The 25,246-nt window shown below is 38.1% G+C and overlaps 1 protein-coding gene across 1 annotated transcript; it reads left to right on the plus strand.

Annotated features, from left to right (window-relative positions):
• The first annotated feature begins 3,757 nt into the window (after positions 1–3,757).
• Positions 3,758–8,786, plus strand: LOC113052667 (peptidyl-prolyl cis-trans isomerase C-like). Its single transcript, XM_026217062.1, has 5 exons — positions 3,758–3,950; positions 5,504–5,617; positions 5,685–5,778; positions 6,055–6,239; positions 8,084–8,786. The coding sequence occupies exons 1-5, from the start codon at positions 3,846–3,848 to the stop codon at positions 8,210–8,212; spliced, it is 627 nt and encodes a 208-aa protein (XP_026072847.1). The 5' UTR covers positions 3,758–3,845; the 3' UTR covers positions 8,213–8,786.
• Positions 8,787–25,246: the final 16,460 nt, after the last annotated feature.

Genomic DNA, 25,246 nt, shown 5'->3' on the forward strand with positions numbered 1-25,246 from the left:
TATATTTGAGTTTGCATGATAATTAATGACTCTATCAATCAGGCATTTGATAATTGTATTATTTCTTTAAGTCGCGCGCTTGACGCAGCTGATAAGAGCGCGTGACCAGCTCTCAGTCTCCTTCCAGACGCTTGAGAAAGTTTGGAAAGCGCCCTGTTTCTGAATGTAGGGCATTTTACAGCAGAGGAGGGGTGCATGTTTTGACTGGCAACTTTCTGACAGCCCCATTCGTCATCCAGAGGTCTCTACAGAGTGATAACGAACCAAAACACAAACATAATCGTCTGAAAATGAATTCTTGTCTACAAATGCATGTCACCCCTAAAGAATGTGAGCAAGAACAACGCGCAGATTTATTGTTCCTTAGATTTTTAAATCTAATTTATTTGTGGTCCTTGTGCAATTATCATTAAAATGATAATTCTATTTTAATTCATTAAATAATTATTATTATTTAGATAATAACATTGATGCATGTGGAAGCGTAAAACCATTTATAGTTGTCACACCAGCTCTTATGACAGCGTATCGGTGTTTTTATTCATTGATAAATGAGCGGTGAAATAAAGTGCACTCGAGGGGCAGAAGAGATCAATACATTAACTGCCCAAATATATCATTTTCTGTGCCAAAACCCGGATTATTAAAGCTGTGTAAACTTGGGCTTCCTTTGTATATTTCCAGCGCGTGAAAACAGTGTTTAGGTGTGTCTTTCATTAACATGGACTGCTGTTTGACATTCACTTAGACCCTTTGCATTTCTTGTTAATTAATTCTGCTTATGGCTGAAAGACAAATGAACGGCTGTGTTTGACAGGAGTCCGATAGAGAATTCAGCCACCAGCGCCTCTCCTCTTATTATAGTTTTAGGGTCACGGGTTGCTGACTATATAATTCATTAATATAGACGTATATTCAGATGGGAGTTAATGCTCGTCCTGTTGTTGCAACACAGATTTATAATAAATTGCCTGGTAATAACCCACTGCAAAAGAGAGAGATTTATAGAAGTGCCTCGAGTGTGTTTTACACCAGTCTATTAATGATGTAAAAGCGCTTTTACTGTTGATCCATGAACAAACTCTTCTTGTGTAGTGAACTCATTCATATCTCACATTTCCAGCTCGGGTTTGGTTCTTTAAATACTTCTGTGCTGTTTTCACAAACCTTTGAGAGTGTAGCCCATTCACAATAATCTATAAATAGTATTACATTTAATCTAAACGCATTCGAATATTGACTTTTGAATATTGAATATTGAGATAATTGTAGCGAGACAGAATCAAGGGTTTACAGTCTTTACCGTGTATTCAACGTCATAGATCACGTCATTTTCATAAATCAAAACGTTTTAATGCAGTCTGTCTACTGAAAGATACACAGTATAATCTACTGAACGCAGAAATTAAATAATCACTTCAGTCTGTTGAAGATTGAAATGTGTCGCTGTCATTCTGTCAAACAGGACACAGAGGGCGCACGAGAGCCTCTCAAAATCACCCAGGCGCGCTCACAAACTCTTATAATCACTTACATTATTATTATTTCACATAAAATGTATGAATGCTGTACTTGCATGCTTCAATCGCGAGTTTACTTGTTTAGTTTGATTAAAGCATAGATGTCTTGAGATATCAGTTGCTATATGTTTTTTGTGTTCAAACAGAATGTTTGTTCAAAGTTATCTGGTCTTTAATAATGTGAGCACAAGAATATTATTTCATGCTTACTGAAACATTTTAGATGTATGTTAGTCTTTAAGTGTTGCTACAAATCATTCAAATCTAACATTCTCTAACAAACGTTCAATTTTCTCAATAACCAATTCACATAACCTTATGATTTCTGGAAACACTCATAACTTAATGAGGACAGTAGCGACACATTCTTAGAGCATATTTTGGTTAGTCTCATTTAGACCTCCTGAGATGGTTTGCACCACATCAGCGCTGGCAGGAGCAGTGAACACATGAAGACGCTGGATGTGAAGCTCATCTGAAGATGCCATCATGCTCTTTCTCCTTCTGTCGCTCTCAATCCAGCTCCGCTCAGTGACCGCTCTGCTCTCTTTGAGTCTTCAGAGTCACTGTAACACGTCCTGACAGAACTGAAGATCACAGTCAACATGAAACACGCTCAATTATATTTCCAAAAACACACCTGGACTCCCAGGAGCAGATCAGCTATTTATAAAAAACTGCCATATGTGAATTCATCAACATCTTTCTTCAAGCTGTTGAATTCTCTTTCAGGATCTCTGTAAGGAAAAAAGGTGACTATAAAGCAGAAGACTGAATGTGTGTGTGTGTGTATATATATATATATATATATATATATATATATATATATATATATATAGGTTCCAAAAGGGTGTTTTCACAATGACGCCATTGAAAGCCACTTTTAAAGAACCTTGCAGTGATCGGTTCATAAAAGAACCATTTTTCCTTAGTGCAAATAACATTTGAACAATCTTAAGAACCTTTAGATCAATGGAAAGATTAGATGGATGTTTACACTTCTTCATGAAACCACTGTTTGCCAGTGTGCATGAGCAAGTAGTATATAGTAAGTATATATAAGTAGTATATATCTTTAACCATTTTTTTTTTTTTAGTATCTTCCTCATTATATCCATAACTGATCTGAGACCTGCTGAAGTAACATGTAAAATACCAACATCTGAGCGTCTGGTAGAGGCTGTGAAACCCCAGCGCTGAATGACTAAAAGCAGGTCTGGGCCGATGATTAGACCAGCCATCAGTGCAGAAGTCATTACGGCCAGCTCTCCAGGGTCAGGTCTTCTGAGATGAGGTTTGTGCTTTACATGGCAGCTACCAGCGAGTGTAATGAAGCGTGCACTTGACCTGATCAAGGGACCCTCGGATCATGTGGAAACACTGCAGGACACACCAGTTTAGAACAGGATTCATATGGCACCAGATATAAATACAATGAAGGATTTCACTAATCTACACTCTTACAAAGAACGCTTCCAGTTTTCACAGTGATGCTATAGAACAATATATATGTTTCTGTCTCTTTAAAATAAAGCTTCTTTATTGTCAGAAGCTTAAAAATCCATGGAGCCCTTAAAGGTTCTTCATAGCGGAAAAATGTTCTTTAGATTATTAAACGTTATTAAACCTTGTTTCCATTATAATGAACATTGTTGGCAATGTAAAGGTTCCACTGATGTTAAACGTTCCTCAAGGAATCATTAAAGCCAATGAAGGACCTTTGTTAATAAGCGTGTCCAGTTTCTCTTGTGTTGGTGTCAGTAAACATCTGAAACATTATTATTTAGGTTACTCCAAATGTTTTTAACAGTCAAACCAAAATCAGTTGCACAGCCCAGTTTAAGGTGGTAGCTGTGGTTGGTAGTTAGCTGCTAGACTAGGTTTAGGTTTAGACCAGGGATCCTGTTCCATATCACCAGTTTAAACTGGACTGTTCAACAGGACAGCCAACCTCTGGCCTCACTATGAAAACGATTTTCCAAATATATAACACAGATTATTGGAGAGTTTTACACACTTTTTCTGCTTTAATTCAATGCTTAATATGTCTTTCTTTGTGAAATGTAAAATGTTGGAGTCCTAATGTCTCTGTACCGTTATTTCCAGTTTATTTACATTTCTCCGTTGTTCTGTACACTGATGAATGCCGTGCTTTATGAATCGATGTGTATTGTAGATTAATATGTGTAGATGACGTAGCACGGGGTTCTTGATCAACTGCTCAGACGGTGACGCGCGCGGGAGGCGGAGCGTCATACAGGAAGACGCGCGCGTCACGGTACCGCAGACTCTCTTCAGTCAATCCGCGCTCGCATCATATCAGAGATGTGCACACATCGCGTCTGGCGCGTCTTCGCTCTCCTCTATCTGCCGTTTTTGGGAAGCGCCATTGATTTTAAAACGCGGACGGGACCGCGAGTGACGGACAAGGTGAGACGCGCGTCCTGCAGCATTTCATGCGAACCGACGCGTCGCGTTTATCGCTGCGAAACGATCTTGCAGCCACATCTGCATGATGTAAACCTGCGGCGTAGCGGTAGTGTTTTGTCTTTTAAAGCGTTGAAAGATCGTGCGCATGCGTGTCCGTAAATGCATCTGTAGTTCATTCCATCTCGCCTTGACGCGACGCGCGCGCTTCATATCTGGACTGCGTCACATTCCACTGTATGAAGCTTTACAGAAACACACAGCAATGCAGCACCATGAACGAATACGCTGATTATGTTAGTTATAAGAGTATAATACACATTTAAAAAAAATCACGTTTCTATTCACGTTTTATATTTTTAATATATATATATATATATATATATATATATATATATATATATATATATATATATATATATATATATATATATATATATATATGTAGGCTATATATAAAACTACATAAAAGATTTGTTAATACAAATGCTGTAATTCTCAATAATGCTTGAGAAAACCCAGCCTGAAAGTTTGAAGCCGTTTTAAAAGCTTGAAGTTTGAACATTTAGATAGATAAATTAGATGATGATGATACCACGTTGCTATTATTTAATTAATTGGTGACATGATTTAACAAGTTGTTGCATGTTTTTAACACAAATAACATGTTTTAGCATGATTAGCATATTGTTAGCATGATAAACATGTTTTATCATGATTAACATATTGTTTACATGTTGTTATCACGTTCCAAGCATATTTGTAACATGACTAACATGTTTCTAGGTTGTCAAAACTTGACTTGACTAGCATGTTGCTAGCTTGATTGGCGTGTTGTTAGCCTGTTGCTAGCATGTTTTTAATAATAAGCATTTGTTAACATGTTTAGCATGGTTTGCATGTTGTCAGCATGATTACATTTTAGCATTTTGTTAAAATATTTAGCATGTTGTTGAAATGTTTCTAACATTAGCATTTTGCTAGTATGTTTTTAACATGATTACCATGTTTCTAGCATGATTAGCATGTTTCAGCATGTGATTAGGATGGTTATAAAACAACTAACATGCTGCAAGCATGTTTCTACATTAGTGTGATGTTACCATATTGTAAACTTGATTAGCATATTGTTGACCTGTTTGTGCATGACTAGCTTGTTTCTAGCATGATTGACATGTTGTTAACATAATTAGTATGTTGATAGCATGATTACCATGTCACTAGTATGTTGTTAGCCCATTGCTAGCATACATTTTCCTAACATGTTTCTAGCATGATTTAACATATTGTTAGCATGATTAGCATGTTGCTAGAATGAGTTTGTACATTGATAGCATGTCCTAGTATTGGCTCATCTGAAAATTCCATCAATGCAAGTCTATGGGATTTTTATGATTTTTAATCTTCATCTTCATTTTTATAAAAACCATCAGTCCTTAGAAAAGAGCAAGCATGCTAAGTGAAAGCACACTTTCTCAAGTCAACCTAATTTATATATTATTTAGTTATTTACTATTAGCATAGATATAAATACCCCTGGTTTGTGCGAGGTGCAGGTGTTTTTTGACATCACTGTCGGAGGACATGAGGTTGGCAGGATCGTGATCGGTCTGTTCGGAGAGGTCGCTCCGCTGACCGTGCAGAACTTCATGGCTCTTGCCACAGGAGAGGTAACACTCAACATACACATGACACAAATCAGAAAACACAATACCTGACAGCAGATCCTCTCTTCAGAAGGGTTATGGGTACAAAGGCAGCAAGTTCCATCGGGTTATCAAGGACTTCATGATCCAAGGAGGAGACTTCTCTGTTGGAGACGGAATGGGAGGTGAGGAGAAGAAAGAGAATTAGCTGATTTACTCATCTATTACTGAGCATTCTGACTTCCTTTCTTCTCTGGAACACAAGAAATGTTCATGTTACTCGTTTGAAACATACCAATAAAACTTTACTTGATGTACAAAAACAACTAAAACTAATAACACAAAATTGATCAAACTTAGTTCTCACTCAAGACGATGTCAAACCTGACGTGATGCACATCAGAATCAGAACCGTCTCCTCTCCTGCAGAGACTCTGATGCCCAGGTCTTGTGTCCTGCAGGTAAAAGTATCTACGGAAGCACGTTTGCTGACGAGACCTTCAGGCTCAAGCATCTGGGCACTGGTTGGGTCAGCATGGCGAACGCCGGACCCAACACCAACGGCTCGCAGTTCTTCATCACCTTAGCCAGAGCGCCGTGGCTGGACGGAAAACACGTGGTCTTTGGCAAAGTCTTGGAGGGGATGGTATGAGAAAAAACACACATTACATCTGTTTCCTACTACACACACAAAGACTAGAAATTTATTTCTGAAGCGCTTTATTGAGTACAGAATGTTTCAAAGCAGCTTCACCATACACTGAGTATTAAACATAAATCTAATCAGACAGCACTAAGCCTATAGCATACAGGTCAAGGACGAGACGTCCCAATTCAATTAAATTTAGTGATTTTATTTCAAATTAACAGTGCTGTCAAATCGATTAATCGCGATTAATCGCATCCAAAATAAACGTTTGTTTACATAATATATCTGTTTGTACCTTACTATACTTTTTTATATATAATATAAATTATTTATAATTATGAATATATACACATACATATAAAGTACAAACACATATATTATGTAAACACAAACTTATTTTGGATGCGATTAATTGCGATTAATCAATTTGACAGAACTAAAAATGTAATATTAAATACTTATTAAATGCCAGTCAAGTGTATGCTTTAAATAACTTTTGTGAAAATATGACAACCCTATTCGGTGTAACAGATATATTTATGTAAAAATGAAACAACATACTTATTATGACATGTAAACCTTTGTATAAACAAATAAGCGAACTAAATTTGACTATATAGTAAGTGATTAAAAACTTTTTGCTGATAAATGAGTAAAGCCTAGTGGATTGCAGGAAAGATTGGAGCTGATCTGTGATCCTTTAATAGTCTTTTAATCTCTTTAATGATTCTAAATATTCTTGACAAGATTTTTTGTTATATGAATTATTTCACTAAATGACATTTTCGGGGGCGACTTCAGTAAATCATGATAAAAATGTATGATAGTCATAAATTTTTACTCAATCAAACAGGACACTTTAAAATTTCAAGCTGTTCAAATTTCTATTTATTTTATGGTTGAAATCCCCTTTATGTCTTTCACCCATAAATATGGATTCATACCAATAAAACAGATTTTTTAATGGGTTAAAGTAGTAGAAATAGCACTTTAACTCTTTCCCCGCCATTGACAAGTTTTTATGGCTTTTCATGTTTTCACTGTTATACACTTGGGGGCGCTATTACACATCTTCTGAACGAGAACATAACTTCCCGAACAAAAACACACGTGAACAGGAGGTAGAGAAGGATGTCAATGTTGCAAAGTTCTTCAGTTATGAAATGAATAGAATTTTAGCTGTAAAGCTGCTCTAAAAATGCAAAAGTGTCAGTATTTTTAATCAGTGTTTGCTGTTGATTAAAATTTTAGTTCGATATTTAGTAGTTAAAGGAGTAGTTCACTTCCAGAATAAAATCCTAACTTACCCTCATGTCTTCTGAGATGTTCAAGTCTATCTTCAGTCACAAGGAAATTAAAGTTTTTGAGGAAAACGTTCCAGGGTTTTTCTCCATATAATGGACTTCAATGAGGACCAAATCACAGTTTCAGTGCAGCTTCAAAGAGCTCTACAGGATCCCAGCCGAGGAATAAGAGTCTTATCTAGAGAAACCATCTCTCATTTACTGAAAAACAGTAAACTTTTATATAGTTTATTTTTTAAGCTGCACTGAAACTGTTATTTGGTCTCCATTGAAGTCCATTATATGGAGAAAAACCCTGGAATGTTTTCCTCTAAAAACCTTCATTTTTTGTGACTGGTGACTGATTCTGGAAGTGAACTAGTCCTTTAAAAGTTGACTGATTGAATATTGACTGTTTACTATAATTACAGCAGAACTGAATTCCGCTTGCATCACTGATTCACTGTTTTCTTGTCTAGAACTGTGAATGTGTACTGTATAAAGCGCTGTAGGTTTGACTCAAAGGTCTAAAGCAGCGTGTTCTTCATTGGTCTTCAGGCCGTGGTCCACACCATCGAGCTCCAGGACACTAACGATCGTAACCTGCCCTACACCGAGTGTGTGATCGTCAACAGCGGCAAGATCAAGCTCAAAGAGCCCTTCGTTGTGGAAGTGGAGGGATGGTGAACCCTTCTTCATCGTCTTCATCATATAATCATACGACTATACATTCTGTGACTGTTCCTCCATCGTATCATCGTTCGACTCTCCTCCCACTATGCAGGCACTATATATGGAGTCATATGTGTGTTCTCCATCATGCTGTAGGACGCTCTACTGCAGAAATCAACCACACACGCGTTTATTACCATCCTCTGAGTGCCATAAGACACACATACTTGAATTTGAAATCTCCATTATTAGAATTATGACGAGTAGAGACACAATTAAGTTATTAGAATAATCTTTTATTTATTGAGAAAAGATGTAAATACACTTCATTTTGACTTTTTGCCTTCATAATTAGCAACTAAATCAACCACTGAGAAGATTTTCATGACTGTTTCAATGGATTTTGATAATTAATTGTATACTGTCTGAAAGAACATTTCATAATCAACCATATCATTTAAATTAGTTATGGCTTTGCTAAACACAAATCTGTATTTGTAAATGATGTATTTCAGAATGAAACTAAATATTCACTGAGCAAGCACTTCATTAAGATTTCATGTTGACTTTTTATGATTAATAAAACACTCTGAATAAAATACTTTTCTCCAGAATATGTTTTCCGTCCTTTTATTTCTGTGCTAAAACATCATAACAGCTGATTGTTTTATAACCTGATTGTTGAAGATAAATTTAAGACTTTTGAAATAACAATTAAGAAAATTCAAGAAATAAATTAAAGAGAACACGATAAATATGTTATATGTTCTCTAAACGTAAATATCTACACAATGAGCAACGCTTTATATATTCAGTATTGAGAATCTATTAGTTTTTTGTTAATATTTAAAATAATTTTTTATTTTAATTCAAAATGCAAGTTTTCGTAAAGATTTTGTAATATTAATAATAATAAATGGTGAACAGTTTTTTATATTATTTTTAATCAGTTTTTGTTATAAATGGGAAATGTTGCGTTAGCAAGTAGTGGGCTAAATGAAGTAATTTTTATATTTTATTTTAAAAGTAAAAAAAAAAAAAAGTGACCTGATATATTCTCATTAAGGAAACTTCTACTGGAACATACTTGCTCAGAAATACTGAGCAAGGAATTATTTTTTAGCAATAAATGCATCATTGAGGTTTGAAGAGCTGCAGAAACCCTCTTCTGTTTAATCTTCTGTTAGCTGTTGTAACTAGATCTGAAGAGTAATCATGTTTCAGCTGAACCCGATGTTTTATTCGGACAGTGTGTGGTTAAATAAAGCACACACTCACAGATCTCGAGACGTCTCCACTGTGAGCTCTTATAACATCTTCAACCAACAAGTGCAGCTCTGAAGAGCTCGGGGAGCTATTTCAGCCGCTTTGGAAAACAGCAGCGAATCGATGGAGCAGGCGTCTGGAGCTGGAAGTGTGTCCGGCGCGGAGGTGAGCGGAGATGACAGGCTTCATTATCCGCAGAGCTGGAGTCCCTCAGGAGCGCTCCTGCTGCATGATGGGACAGTTTGCTGGAAAGGTCAAGAGCAGACAAATCAGCCGGGCAGAAAGCATCTTAAACTGTCCCTGATAGAGGCTGAGCTCAGAAACTGCTTCTGTTTCTATTAGATCTGCTCTGACGAACGAACACAAAACACTAGGACTATATTCATCAGAGTTATCAAATACATCCTCCTCTAATGTTTAAAAGTGTTTTTATATGATATTACCAGCGTTGCACATTGATTCCAGAGTCTCTCCGCTGACAAGCGAATCATTTACAGATCTCCTCTCAGTTTCTGCCGTATCGACGTCCCTGTAATGACACGTCTAACCCTGTGTAACTCTGACAATTATTACCCAGAGTCCTGCAGGTCTGGACAATTAGAGCTGGAGTCATCACACGGACGGATCTGACGGATCGGATCAGACGTCTGTGCAGCTCTTCTGCTGTTAATTCACACTTACTGACAGACTCACGTTAATATAACACATTCTTTCATTCTGACATATTTTGCTCACCAAGGATGCATTAATTTGATTAAAAATACTTTAGAAAATGTGAAATATTATTTTAGTGTAAATCATCTGTGTTCTGTGTGAATCTGTGTTAAAGTGTAATGTATTTCTGTGATGCTCCGCTGTATTTTCAGCATCATTCCTCCAGTCTTCAGTGTCACATGATCTTCAGAAATCAGAATAATATGATGATTTACTGCTCAAGACACATTTCTAATTATTATCAATGTTGAACACATTTTTTAGTGTTTTTACTAGCACTTTAGATCAATACATCCTTGATTAATAAAAGGGTATTTTTTTTAATATCCCAAATATTTGAAAGGAACTGTATCGCAGTTTCCATAAAATGCTAATAATCAGGAATGTTTCTTGAGCAGTAAATCATCATATTTTCATGATTTCTGAAGATCATGTGACACTGAAGACTGGAGGAATGATGCTGAAAATACAGCGGAGCATCACAGAAATACATTACACTTTAACACAGATTCACACAGAAAACAGATGATTCATATTATAATAATATTTCATTTTTGATCAAATAAATGCAGCCTTGAACTACACAAAAACACAGGGTCATTAAAGTTTAATCTGCAGTGCAGAAATGATCTAAACATTATTCACGATGGACAAATCGAAACTACTGTGGAATAAAAAGCCCAATTCAGTGAGCCCAAAGCAATCCGGTCTCAAACTGTGTCTGCGGCGGCAGAAATCGATAGAAGCATCTCTTTGCTCGGAGAAGACACCTGCTGGACAGCATTGATCCTCCCTTCAAGCCTCTCAGCACATTACAATTGTCTGCCTTTTTCTCTTTTGCCCGTTAAACCACGGTCACAAATTTACAAAAGGGACTTGTTCTCCCCGACCCCGGTGAGGTACCATCACTCAGTGGAAAAACATTGTGAAAATATCAGAGGAAGCGCGGAGCCACATAAACACAGTAATGATTTCCCCAGAGTTTCTGCCAAGAGCCGGTGTCACCCCAAAGCAGAGTAAATGGTGACATATCCTCACTCAGGATCTGGGAAATCGAACCCTGACATTCTTTTTAGGACCCGAGACTCTTCATCAGCCAATTACCGCGGTAAGCAGAGAGCGCTTCTCCCAGAACTGCGTTCACCGCCAAAACATCCTCCACAGAGGAGCTCGGGCCCTGAGGAACTATTTATATATGAACTCCAGCCGCTTCAGATCACACACCCTCCTCTCATGAACGGCACACGGATGAAGACAAAGAAGAGAGAGCGAGCGATGAAGAATACGCTGGCCATCCGTCCGGTCTTGAACTAGACACTCACCAGTCAAGATCATCACTATTTCATGCTTTATCCAGTGGGATATAATCAATAAATAAATAGATTTATGGTAAGTTTAAAAGCACAGTTCACCCAAAAATGTAACCCGTCTTCATTTACTCATGTCGTTCCAAACCTGTCTGAGATTCTTTCTTCTGCTGAACACTAAAGCAGATATCTGGAGGAATGGTGGACACTGACTCTAGTATTTTTACAAGCTTTGGGAATCAGTGGGGACCTGTTTGGTTCTCAACATTCTTCCAAATATTTGTGTTCAGCAGAAGAGTATTAATATTAAGCAACATACATTTTAAACACCATATTGTCCAATTTTGTCTGTTTTATATGTCCAAATTGAGTTACAGCAGAACGTTTGCATCTCTAAACAACAATGCATTTTTAATGAATTGGTTGGGTCAGTGATTCAATGACTCACTCATTAAAGACAGTGACTTGTTTCTGCCTACTCTCATATATAATTATATACATGAGTATTTACATATGTATATGTGTGTCTGTGTTTGTGTGTGTGTGTCTGTGTGTGTGTGTGTGTGTGTACATGACTGCTTCTGTGCTGCAGGGACACATTTATTCAGTTGTAAACAGTCTGTATTCATCTCAATGCCACTTCTGTGCAGCTTCTGCTTTGCAAAGATGGATTTTGTCTCATTGCCTTTGATTAGCAACAGCCCTATAATGTCTTATTATTCTAATAAAATATTCACATAAATATTAAAGTTGAGAATAAAGTGAAATCTGAAGTTCTGGAAAAGTTTCTGTCACACAGGTTCGTGATTGTTTTTCACATTTGCATCCTGCAAAGTCTTCTACTTTTTAGCATCACAAAAATGACCCTTATGCTTAAAAGATGCTTCCCTTAAACACCGTTGACAGAGTTCAGTCGTGCAGGATAGATGAAAGCAGTTAGGCCGCTCATCAGGACAATGTTAAATCATTAAGATAAAGTGTTCACGCCGGAGCTGTTGTGGTAAATTAATGCATAGGGCCACATTCATCACAGCCTCAGAAGCCAGAAAAGAAAGTGTTGCTTAATAAATCAGCAGGGTTTGAGTCCGGACGGAGAATCTCCTGAAGAAGCAGATGTGTGAATATTCCCAGCAGCACTAATCATGCTGTAAGACCACGCCGGGGGTCTGAGCGTCGCTCACAAGAGGATCTGCCCTGGCCACGAGCGTAAAGGAGTGTGGTTTGGGGCAAATGAAAACAGATTGCCGTGTCCGAGGATCTGATGCTCTCTGGAAGCCCTCGATACGGCAGTTTCACAGCCGGCCGCTCTGTATTTGTCTGGCTAATGTGAGCGCTCCTCTCTCGGATGTGTGGAAGGGCTCGTTCTCAGCTCCCTCTGAAACTAATTATCGCTGAGGGCCGGGGCTCGGGAGACGGTGACGCTGAGACGTGAGATTCGAGGAGGAGCAGTCACCCTTGAACAATGGAAAACCTTATTATTGCCGGATAACTGTATGATGATTTCCATTCAGTCTCTCAGATGCATGAAAACACCTCTTATTAGGGTTAATAGCATGTTAATAGCATGACCTCCCTCACTATATCACATCAAACAGCCTTTTATTTGAGCATCAAAGCGATGGTCTTTCATCACATCACCACTGAAAACACGCTGATGTTTCTGAAGTGTTGTGAATGTCTCTTTATTTCCAGGAAGTCTTTGGGACAGATTGGTGGCGGATCAATAGCAGCTGAATGCCATCTGCTTGGGGCAGCAGAACTCCAGCGCAGGCCGTCCCATGCATCTTCTGCTATTGAAAGGTTATTTTTATGCGAGTAAACAATTCATCCTCTGGTCTCGGTGCGTTCTGCTCATTTACCGGCTCGCGGTCGATAGCGTATGCAAATCAGACGGGAAAAAAAATTGAATCCTAGGAGTGAAGCTGATGCCCAGGTGACAACTAATCGATGAGGCTCTCTGCGAAACGGTGACGTGCGGTCAGGGTGTTTTATAGCCGCTCATGCAAATCAGAGTCCCAACAACACGACCCCAGAGCCGGCTTCCTCAACTCTTTAACCGCTGCCAGAGCCAGATAAGACAGAATACACTTTTTAGCTGCAATTAATGACAGCGGGGCGCGTCTGGCTCCTGTTTTTGGACGGACGGGTTTGGCGTGATGTGTGTTTGCTGGGGATTGTTCGGCTCTTATTAGATTCTCTGCGCTCCAGCTATTAGTGATAAATGTACCGCTGCATTCACTGTCAAGTTAATCAATGCTGCCAAAGTTTTGTTGACCTAACAGCTATCTATAAAGCAAAGGCGCTTCATTTTTTTGGCTTGGCTGTAGCGTGACAACTCTGTCGGCCCCTGGGCGCTCTGAGACTCCTTCAAAGGGCCCGCGCTTCACTTGAAATTGAAATACTGTCTTTAAAAGCGGTGCAATTGCTGTGACGCCTCGCCTGTCAAAGAAATTGTTTAAAAACCAGAGTCGCTCAAACAGATCCAGTTTGATGGTTAAAACACTGGCAAATCGATAACTTCACAGATGATAGAACGTTGTCAAGTGTTTAAAAAAAGCCCATTTTCCTTGACAACAAAGCCCTTGTTTTCGGTAAAAAGACGAGCGCTGGGAGATCGAAGGCTTGTGAGATGAAATAAGAGCTGGAGCTCAAATATATGGTTCTGTCAGCATCCGTCCGCTGAAACAAACGACCACCGCACACTTTCAAACGCAATTATGGCCTTATGAAATATGAATTTGCATTGATTTTCCCCAGTGTTTGCTATGGTCATTGGGGTCTGTGCATGAAATACTCGCAGTATAAATTATGTAAGCGAGCTGACGTCTTGTTGTGTTTGGTGTTATTATGATGATGATTTTATCCCTTGCAGATGGACAGAAATATAATTGCATGTAACCCAGGTCCCCAGCTGCATGAGTTTGTCTGTAACAGGAGCACAATTACTGCAGAGAGGGAGACGGAGGGCCGTAACCCGGCTGGAGAATACTGATTAACCTTTTTCAGGCCTTTGACAAATGAATCGCATCAAGCGTGTACGACAGCATTTATCACTGCCCGTCCACACTTAGAGTCGCCGGGAAATAACAGGCTTGTGCTAATAAAAGCAAGCTGTGTGCCAAAGTGTATTATGTCAGCGGCCCAATCGCCCGACATCCGTCTTCTTTGATCCGCCACAGAAAACCAGAAGTCGCTTTCAGAGCCGGGATGTGAAAAAGACACAGATGCATCAATAACACCAGCCATTATTTAATAAACTAACATAATATAGAAGAAAACTAAGTTATAAAATGATTAATGCATTCAACGTGGAACCTCATCCAGACCTGTCCATCAAACTTTTGCTCTTATATGAGTCTAAAATTCAAGATATGAGCGCAGAATAGACATCACCCTTATATTTATATCATATTGATATAGTTTAGCAATATCACACCAGCAAGAGAGCTGTTTCTCCCCAATATCTGCTCCACTGCAGATGTGATTTATACAATAGTTCAGTAAACGAGAAGTTTATATTGTGTTACATTTTAGATTTTGTCAAAATTGTCCGTTTCGCTCGGTTACACAAACTAAAATCAGTTCAAATCAAAAGTCACATCCGAACACAGTCAACCCACAGCGGTGATTTGTTACTAACTGAATCCAGGCTTTGAATGCATTGAGTGAGTCAATGATTCAGTGAATGATTCATAAAGACTTGTTTGTTTCTGAATGAATCAGTCGTTTGAACGAATCGGTTGAATAAATGACTCAATGACTCACTCTTTAACACAGTTACTCCTGATGCTTTTAGTTTCATATTTAGAGTATCATTTCATATAAATACTATTCATGCAATGTTGCATCTAAATATTTATTTTTGTGTGTTTATTCAATGTTTTCTCATCTAACCCAATAACGACTTTCTGTGATCTTTTGGAGGTGATTTCTTAGCCAAAATTGCTGTGCAATTAATTTGCGATTAACTGTATTAATTACATCATGTAATTAACTAGATGAAAAGCTGTAACGAAAAAATAAGTGAAACAAGGAGCTTCATTTCTTTAACTCTTCAGATGCCGCTCTGGTGATGAATGGGGTGTGGGTGAATCATTTCGGTCGAGTCTTTCTCCACGAAAGGTCACTTATCTGACTCCTTACAGAGCAATTTGCATTTCTGCATGCATTTATTGACCATTTGACATTAATGCGTTTCTGGGCGTGATGTATTCACTCAGCAAACGCTGCGTTGCTCAATTAACACAGATCTCTAATTGCACCTCTATTCTTGTGTTATTATGCATCTGATGAAGAACAGCATGAACGAGGCTTATTTTCACTTCCATAATGAGGAATTAAAGGGAAACGGTCGTACAAATGATGATACAACTCGTGCCAAACGGCGCTTGGACGCTCATCAGTTTTCCTTCATTCCCGTATTTCTGCCTCTCCGAATGTAATGGCTAACGAGAACAACAGCCTCCCGCGCTCGTGTCCACACACATTTTGGGGAAATAAGCCCAATGGTGTGCGAGGGAGAATTATTTTTCTTTATTAAGCGACCTGTGTCTCTGGAGATCCAAAAGAAAGCAAACAATTAATCTTTTCCTATTGGTTGTGTGCAGACGGGCTCGGGCCGGGATGAAGGCGCTCTGTACCTGTGGCAGCGAGGGGTAATTAGGCCCGGTCTGGGGAATAAATGGATTCCAGCTTCAAGTGTGCTGAGCTTTCAGGCCGTGACAGCGCTCTCGCCCTCCTCCCGAACAACATCTCCGCTGCAACCCTCACCCATGACCAGAAACAGCACAATAATTAACAAGATCCAATGTATTAATTGCTGCGAGCCATTCAAAATGGCCAGAGAAAGTGTATTAATTGCTGTTCCTAACAAAGTGTTTAATCAAATTAAGACCGAGCGTTCAGTTCACAGTCGGCTAAGCAGGAAAAGCTTCTGCCAGCCTGGAAAAAACATCCAACAATATCAATAACACTCGGAGCGGAGAGAATAGGATCAGTTTAACTGCGTTCACAGCAGCGTTCAGTGCGTTTAACACTCGTGTTTGTGAACGAAATGAATCAGTGAGATGAACTATTTTTAAACTATTTATTTAGGATTTAATGCCATAGCAGCAGCAAATTCATTTTTAAAGTTTTTAACAAAACAATTATGATTATATTAATATTATTTAAATACATTGTTTACAATGCTTTAACCATATTATAAAAAAAAAAAAATCAACATACAAAAATATGCATATATACTTAAAATAACAATAGCAATAATAAAAATTATAGAATCTTTCAATTTTATGTTTGATAAAAAAAAATTATAATAATTCAAAAATGACTCCAGGAAAAACTTTTCTCTATTAAACTAATATTAAATATATATCAGCTGATGTTGGATAATTAATTGCATGTGCTCATTTTTCATATTTTTGCATTTGAACTACATTTACTTAATGTTAAAAACAATATTATTTCAGTAACACTGTTAAAATTTGTATTGAGTAAATCTTAAAAGATATATTTTTCTGTACGTTATAATTGAGCTCTTCAGTTGTAAGTTATTTATACATAATTTTAATACATGAAAAGAATGCATTATATCAGAATACTCATATCAGTTTATATCATCTTATAATTTGTATTGTGCATTTGAATGCATTTATTTTTGATGAATGCATTTCTTGTTTGCTATCTTACTGTAAAAGTGCTTTGACATGCAACTTTTAAAGTCACTATAGAGCTATGTAAAGTTGTATTATTATTGTTGTTGTTATTATGTTCCTCTCTCTCTCCTCAGGTTTTCTTGTTTTCACACAATAAAACAGATCAAATAATAATATTAATAAAAACAGTATTCTTCCACCAAACAATGTAGCTCCTCAACATCAGTTGTGGTTGCTACAAAGAGGTTGCCGAGCAACACACAAACGTAAACAAAGGTGTATGCTACTTTGTAGCTGCTTCAAACATGGCTCAACCAATCAGAATCAAGAACCAGAACTATCCAGTGTGTAATAATTCTCAAAAATGTACATGACCTTTGAGGTGTGCATCTGAACTTTCATGCCATTTCATAAATGATCATTTTCATAATCTGTCCTACATTATGGCTTTCAGTTAGACACATGTGAACTGTGGATTTGTGAATGTTTAATCACTCTTTACTGGTCACTAGTTACTCTTTAACTACGGTAACATCCACATCATAATAATGAAGCAGGGTTTTTCATATAAACAGTATGACAGACTTTCAAAAGGAATACCCTTTAATTCATTTAACATTAAAAAAAAAAATATCTAACAACTATTCATTTAGAGATTTATGATCGCACTGTAATGATCTATAATTGTATTAATTTATGAATTAAAATATAATTTAATTGTTCAAATCATACGTTTATTAGATACTCAGTTTTCTTTTATACTATTTTTTCCAGTTTTACTTTTTATTATAGAATTTTTCTATTTACCATTTTATTGAAAATCTTTTTCTCTCTCTCTCTCTCTCTCTCTGTTTTCTTCTTGTTCAGATTAATATATTTCAAAGCTGATGTTTTCATAATACAAGAACATTATTAGTTGTTCAAATCGTAGTTTATCCTTTTTCAGATTATTTTCTCCCAGATTTTCTTTGTATTTATCTTTTTTTTTCTTTTTCTTTTTCCCCAGATATTTTTTTTCGGTTTTCAACTTTTTTCCAGATTATGAATCATATCTTTTTCTATTCTATTATTTATTTATTATTTTTTAAAGATTATTTTCTACCTTTTCAGATCAATTCATTTTACACACATTTTTACTCTAATCAAAATACAAACTATTAATTTAGAGATTTGTGACTTATAATGATGTGTTCATAAGACTATCATGAATCATAAAGTCATTTATTGGCCATAACACAGAGAAGCTCATCTGACACATGATTCTCACACGCGTGTAGAGATGTGTGCTGTATGACCGCTCCAAACCTCTGCTGACAGATAACAGAGCACTTCCCGCTGTCCTACATTCCTGGGTCGGTCTCCTAAAAACCTGTGGACTCCGGAGAGAGGACGAGGAGAGCGGCGAGCAGTGATGGATTCCAGTTATTAGCAGATCAAAAAGATGGATGGTGTCCTGCTCCACCCAATCAACATCATCATCCAGATCTAGTTAAAGATAGCGCTTGTGCTAATCAACTTATTTAAGCTGCTGATAATATCAGAGGCAGAATAATCTGCTGTTCTGTGCCACATCCCGGCGCTGATCGATAAAATCACTTGAGCCGGCACAAAGCCAGGTAAGTAACGACTCGCCCGGTCATTAATATTATTTAACACTCTTCAGAGCGCACTTAATGAAGAAGAAAAACTAGAGGAGGCTCACCTCAGTCTTCACATACAGCTGATGTTATTCACTGTAAAACAAACACAAACACCACCATCACATCTGTGTGGAAAAATAATGATTGAGCAATAATCTGGAAAAAATCATATGAAAAAGTAGAAAACGGAGAAATATTATATGAATGCAAAATGCAAAAAAAAAAAAAAAAAAAAAAAACAAATTAAAATTATAGGTGTGTTTATTTTTTGATTAGAGTAAAACTGAGTTCTGAAAACAATCTAAATAAAGCAGAAAACAAAATATAATCTGTAAAGAAGAAAAGAACTGATATATCTAATAAACTGATGGTTTGAACAAGTAATGTTTTTGCCATTGTGAACAAATCAGTTCTTAATTAAATTATTAAATAGCTGTTTGTTTCTTTTTTCTTTTTTGATTAGAGTAAAACTTGAATAATTGAAAATTCTGCAAAAAAAATAAAAATATTCAATAAGAGAAGTTCCTGTGTTCTCAGGCTCTAGACAGGAAGTGTTAAGAACAGCTGTAGCTGAATGAAGACAAACTGAAGACGAACTGAAGATCAATACAGCGAGGGTGACCCTTTAGCCGTGATGAACGAGCCCTCGTGTCTCGCACACTCCTCGTTACGTATTTACACTCTCAGTGTTTGCATTTACAAAATGCTTTTTTATTCTGACTGGATAAAGGCAAAGGAAGTAAAAAATACTGCAGTTCTGACCTCTGACCCCAAGCTACAGCACATACAGAACATCTCTCACTAGCTACTGCCTGCTGTTGATGCATTAAACAGCCCAAAAGAATCAAAAGATGCATGATGTTGTGAATCGGATTAAAGTTGCATGTAACAGGTAAAGCATGTAACATTTGTAGCACAGTGATTGATTGACAGGTGAGTAGGCGGTCCTTCACTGCTGCGTAAACACATGAAAATGGGTGTTTTGTATGGAAGCTTGTTTCCACCAAGGGATAACTCTTTGCAAATAATAACTGGCCCTTCACAAAGACCAAGCCTCAGCTTAGTTACTGTTGCTATGTCCGACAAGCCACAGCACTCTCTCGCCACACATCATGTTCTTACACAGTGAAAAACACATCACAAAACTGACAACACAGACAGTGTTACTTTTACTATGAAACAAAGTCTCAGCTTTCAAACGTTGTTATTTTGAAAGTGTGCCTTGCCCGTTCAGGTTGAGAGCTCACTTTACTAGAAGTAAACACTCTGTGCTTGATAAGCCAGTAGGCCATCGTCTGCTTGGACAGCATTTCACTTCTGCCAGCTTCCATAACTAATAAAGAGCTGTTCTGAGGTCCTGAAGCTCTGTGTTCAGCCTACAAACAATCTTAAAGCGTGGACAGGAAAGCAAAGCAAGGGCTGGGTCTGCCTCCTCCGGGGACAGCACTTGCAGGTTCTCCACCTGATCCCTGAAGGGAGTAGTAGGAACCTTGGGCACATAGCTGGGCGAGGGCTTAAGGATTACCTGGGAACCATGAATCGTTGACCGAAAATGAGTGCAGGTCCCCTACCCTCTTGATGGAGGCCAATGCAATCAGGAGCAGAGTCTTCATTGAAAGAAACTTCAGCTTAATGATTGCAAAGGCTCGTATGGGACCCTCTGTAGTGCTTCAAGCTCCAGAGACAGGTCCCAAGAAGGTATAGAGGGAGATCGAGGAGGGTTCAATCTTCTCGCCCCCTAAGGAACCTTATAAGCAGGTTGTGCTTCCCCACCATTCTCCCCTCCATCGGGTTGTGGTTAGCAGAAATAGCAGCGATGGCAGACTTTAAGAGTGGAGAGAGACAACCTTTACTTCAACCCTTGCAGCAAGAAGGAGAGTACGACACTGATGGGACATCTTCAGGGGTCCCAAGGCCAGCTGTGTGGCATTGCATCCATGCCAATTGTTTCCTCGGACAGGGGAAGTGGATGCCGTTAAACTTGGGGGGGATGCCGCATGAACTGAATAACATATCCAATTCTGATGGTCAGAAGGAGCCAGCAAGACAGGCTTGGCAATGCTAGATACCGTACAAGCAGGATCTCTGTATACCCTTCAGCTGCTCCACCATCGAGGGTGGTGAGGAAGGAGGAACTTCCAGGCTGGTTTCTGGCAGTAAAAGGAGCCATCCATGACCTGATAAGCTCCTCATGCCAGTGTGCAGTGTTCTGCTGTCTATTTATAGTGCACTGGCTCGTTTAGTTTAGACTCTAAGTAGATTGGTCTCTCTAGTGAGATTCCCAATTCGTCGATCACCAACGTCACGTCAAGAGTAACCGACTGAAAGTCTCATTTTTGTTTAGTTTAAGGATGAAAATGTCTAAATCTAAAATAAAAATAAAAAGATTACAAAACTATAAAAATATTTTTGTAGAAAAATCAATAAAAATTACAACACAATGATTAAAACTAACTCAAGTTAATGTTAAAACAGGAAATATTTAAAATAAAATTCTAAATATTATAAGAAACTACAATTGTATATCAGTGACATGGAAATAACACTGGCGTAATCTCTTTGACTCGGTGGATTTGCACAAGAACCCACCTCTTTCATGTTCTCCAGAAAATATAAAAACAGTGTCTGAATTCTGTAATTTGTGAGTTTTGGGTGCAACAGCGAAAGCAATAACAGAGCTGCACATCCAGCCAACGTCCATCCGTCCGTGACGCTGATTGTCCCACAGAGAGATTTAGGTCAACATCAGGTGTTCCAGCCGCCCTAATTACAACCAAAACACATGTGGCGGGGGCGTCCCGGGGTTCAGAGGTCAGAGGTCAAGCGGTGGGGGCAGGGACAACGAACACCCCACAGCATCTGAAACACCATTCAGTTTCTCTTTTACCCACTCAACACATATGAACACACAGCTCACTGATGATGAGTGAAACACTCGTCCTCATAATCCATGACACGTGGAATTAAACAGATGAGATTATTCATTTCAGATTCCCGCTCACTCCCCCCGGCCTTGTTCTTAAAACAGAAACAGGTCTTCCTCTGCTTCAACAACTTTACCTGTTTACGGCTCCTGTAAAACAGAGCTGCTAAATTACTCATCGGCCCTCTGGAGGCAGACGAGTCCAAACAAAGCAGAGTTTTTCGTCCGGAGTCTAAAAATAAGCCGATGCTAAAGGTTTCCTGCAGCTTGCAGCCTCGCGGCCCTTAACCTTTCCCAAAGTTGTAGATGAAATGTCAGCTGGAGACCCTCAGGTATAAGTTAGCCAGCTAACCAGACAGCAGCACCATATGAATCACTGTCATCCGAAATGTAGAATCAGCAATTCTAGAGCCGTCCTATCTGGAAACGTAACGGCGCTCCAGGAGCTCTGCTATTGATTTTTCTCCCAAACAAAGAGACTTTTGCGAATACATGATACATCATAATCATGTAATTTGTACCTTTGCGTCAAGCTGGGAACGCAGCGTAGACGTGGATCCATACAGAAACATGAGTGAATGCTTCAGGATGGGTTTTACTGACAGGAACTAAACAAACATCCAAAGTTTAGGAGAAACTTCAGCATTCAAGACAAACCTCATCACATTTCATTCTGGAAAATGAGATTGTGATGGCTTGAATATGTGTGACACATCATTTCACTTGAATCAATATTCCATGTTCATTTTATTACTTAAAGCAAGACACTAAAAAGAGTCCTTTTTTTACTATGATTACTATGATTAAACTTAACTTTTTTCCAGGTATAGCCATACAATTAATTACAGTGCATTTAAAGTTTTCTGAAATATAATAAATGCAAATGAGGTATCATCTTATTAAATATGTGCTAATTTGCATATATTTCCAGAAAATAAAAAACTTTGTATGAAGCCAGATTCATAAATTCTTTTTTGATATTCATGACATATTAAAGGTTTTTCTTTTCTTTTCCTTTTATCACTCCATAAATTAGAAAAAACTGTGAAAAGACACAATTTTCACCATGTTTTCAGGAGTAAAATGTTGCATAAATCAGTGTGATTGAAATAAGCGCAAAACTGTAAAACTGTAACCTTTGGTTTTTGTAAGAGAAAAAAAAACTCTTTAAAGATTGAAATCTACAGACGTAAATAATGTAAAATAAACACGTAAATGTGTGTTTCGGATGTTTTCTCTCCTCTATTCTGAAAGAAGAGACGTGATATGGACCTCAGAACTGACCAGTGCATGTCTATGTAATTGTAGATTCATTTTCTGTGGCTTTACATCGGTTCACTTCAAAATTGTGTTGATTGAACGTTGACATTTCTACTACTGGAGGTGCATTAATCTTCAGGAATGAGATATTCTGTGTTCTCCAGACTGAAGAGCTCAGATGCTCGTGTGTGTATCAGTGATGCTCTCTCTCTCTCTCTCTCTCTCTCTCTGTGTTTTCCCAGCATCCCCGGCGCTCGGTGCCACACTGCATCACACCCAGTTTGCCTCGCTGTTCTCGGACAGTCTGAAACACTTTTCCTGATCTCGTTCATCTTGATGGATTGTCAATATATGGATCGTCCCGCTCTCTAATTCAGTGAAAAAAATCTAGTTTTCCATTAGTCTCTGCCTTTCTAGTTTTCACTGCTGCTTTGCCACGTGTAATTATTAAAGGCAGATTCAAGAAAGCAATTACTGAAGCACGGTTTGTATCTTTGAAATCTTAATAAGCAGAAGAAGTTGTGCTGGGAGAGCAGATACAGCTCAGAAAGTCTCTGAAGGCTTAGAAGAGAAGAGAAAAAGCAGTATAAAATAATGCATTCCTTGCAAATGTGAAGAATTACTTTCAAATGATGACTTTCCCTAATGTTAATAATCAATGTCTGTTTAGCATATGTGAGCACTTTTGTGTCATCGACGGCAGAACGGTGTCAATAAAGGAGTTTGCAGAACAGGTCAAAGGTTAACAGAGCATCATGGTCACTGGAATATAATCGTTATTAATATTTCTCAATAGTTCGTGTAATCCAAAGACGCGAAGATAATTTCCAGAACGAATAGAGGCAAAACTAATAACAGAGATTGTAATATCCACCTTTCACAAATTGTGAATTAATATCTTAATTCATTTTGCCTGTTTATTTAATAATGTTTAGATATTTATACAAGCAAATAATACTTTTTTTTTTTGGGTATTATAAAAGTGCATGCACATGTTTAAATATTAATACAAACAGAAATAGTTTATTACCCAGGCTCCAGTGATGACGATCATCTGTAAATGCTTATGTTAAAACAATGCAACTTTAAATGGCACAACGCCACTGGAATAACATCATCTGTTTTATTGCTGATGGGTTTTTTCTCATTCGTAGCAAAGGGAAACTGTCAGGCTAGTTTCTGACACGCATTTACATTCTCCAATGACAAGTGACACCAGCAAAAGGCCACAGAAAACTGTTTATTGATCAGCGTAAAACTATTCAATGGCGCAGATAAGGTTATAGCTTAAAGAACAGACTTCATTATATCCCACCAGCTTTATTTCTGTGGTGTTAAAGACCTGCTGATTGGTTGGTAAAGATGTTGATGGGTCCAGGCCTGCTATTAACTTCTCGCCGCGGTCATTCATAATCTGTTGCATACTAAACACAGAGCGTGTCACGGTGCATTTACGGGGTGAGGGATTGGAGAACGGCCAGCTAATGAAATGGGAAGAACTCACGGCCAAAGTCATTTGACACTGCCAGCGGCCCGCGTCTCACAATTAAATGAATTCCCACTGCATTCTGACCTTTAGCACAACACAACAAAAGAAACTGGCAGGAATCTCTCATCAGCCGTGGAATCAAAGCAAAAGTGCTTCACATGTCCATAAATTAACTCCAAATCAAAGCAGTGAAAATATAGCAAAGGGCTGTTTAATGCAGAGCAGCTGGACTTCCTTCAACAGCATTCATTCCAAAACATATGAAATGCATGTGAAAAGCTATGTAGATGCCATGAACGTCAGGCTGTCAGAGTTCATTAAACACTCGTCACAAATGATAATGCAGTGCGCACGAGTCAGCAGCCTTGTGTGTGGCTGGAGATTCATCGACGAATGTCACATCGCCAATACATTTATGTATGCAAATGAGCGGTCAATACTTCTCAATGTACTGAAGCGCTTGCCATCCACGTTGGCAGTCAAATAAAATCAAGCAGGATCCAATAAACTAGATTTTTTCTGAACAGAAAACACTGTGCTGTTTTTCTTTCTTTCCAGTAAAGCTGGTCTGACGTCTCGTATCGTGAGCGTTTATGAGAGTCCCGTGCTCAAATTCTCTGAATTTGCTTAAAGGGCCTCGTGGGAGTTCACGAATTCAAAGCAAAGGTTGCAGTTTGAGTTTAATCATTAGGCCTCAGACAGAAAGTCAATTAGTGGAGATCGATATTTTTAAGAAACATTGAAATCAGGCGAGGGCACGACTGCTTCTATTAAAGAGCGCTAATGCATGCAAATA

This window comes from Carassius auratus, chromosome 33, assembly GCF_003368295.1.
Source record: "Carassius auratus strain Wakin chromosome 33, ASM336829v1, whole genome shotgun sequence".
Taxonomy (NCBI): Eukaryota; Metazoa; Chordata; class Actinopteri; order Cypriniformes; family Cyprinidae; genus Carassius; species Carassius auratus.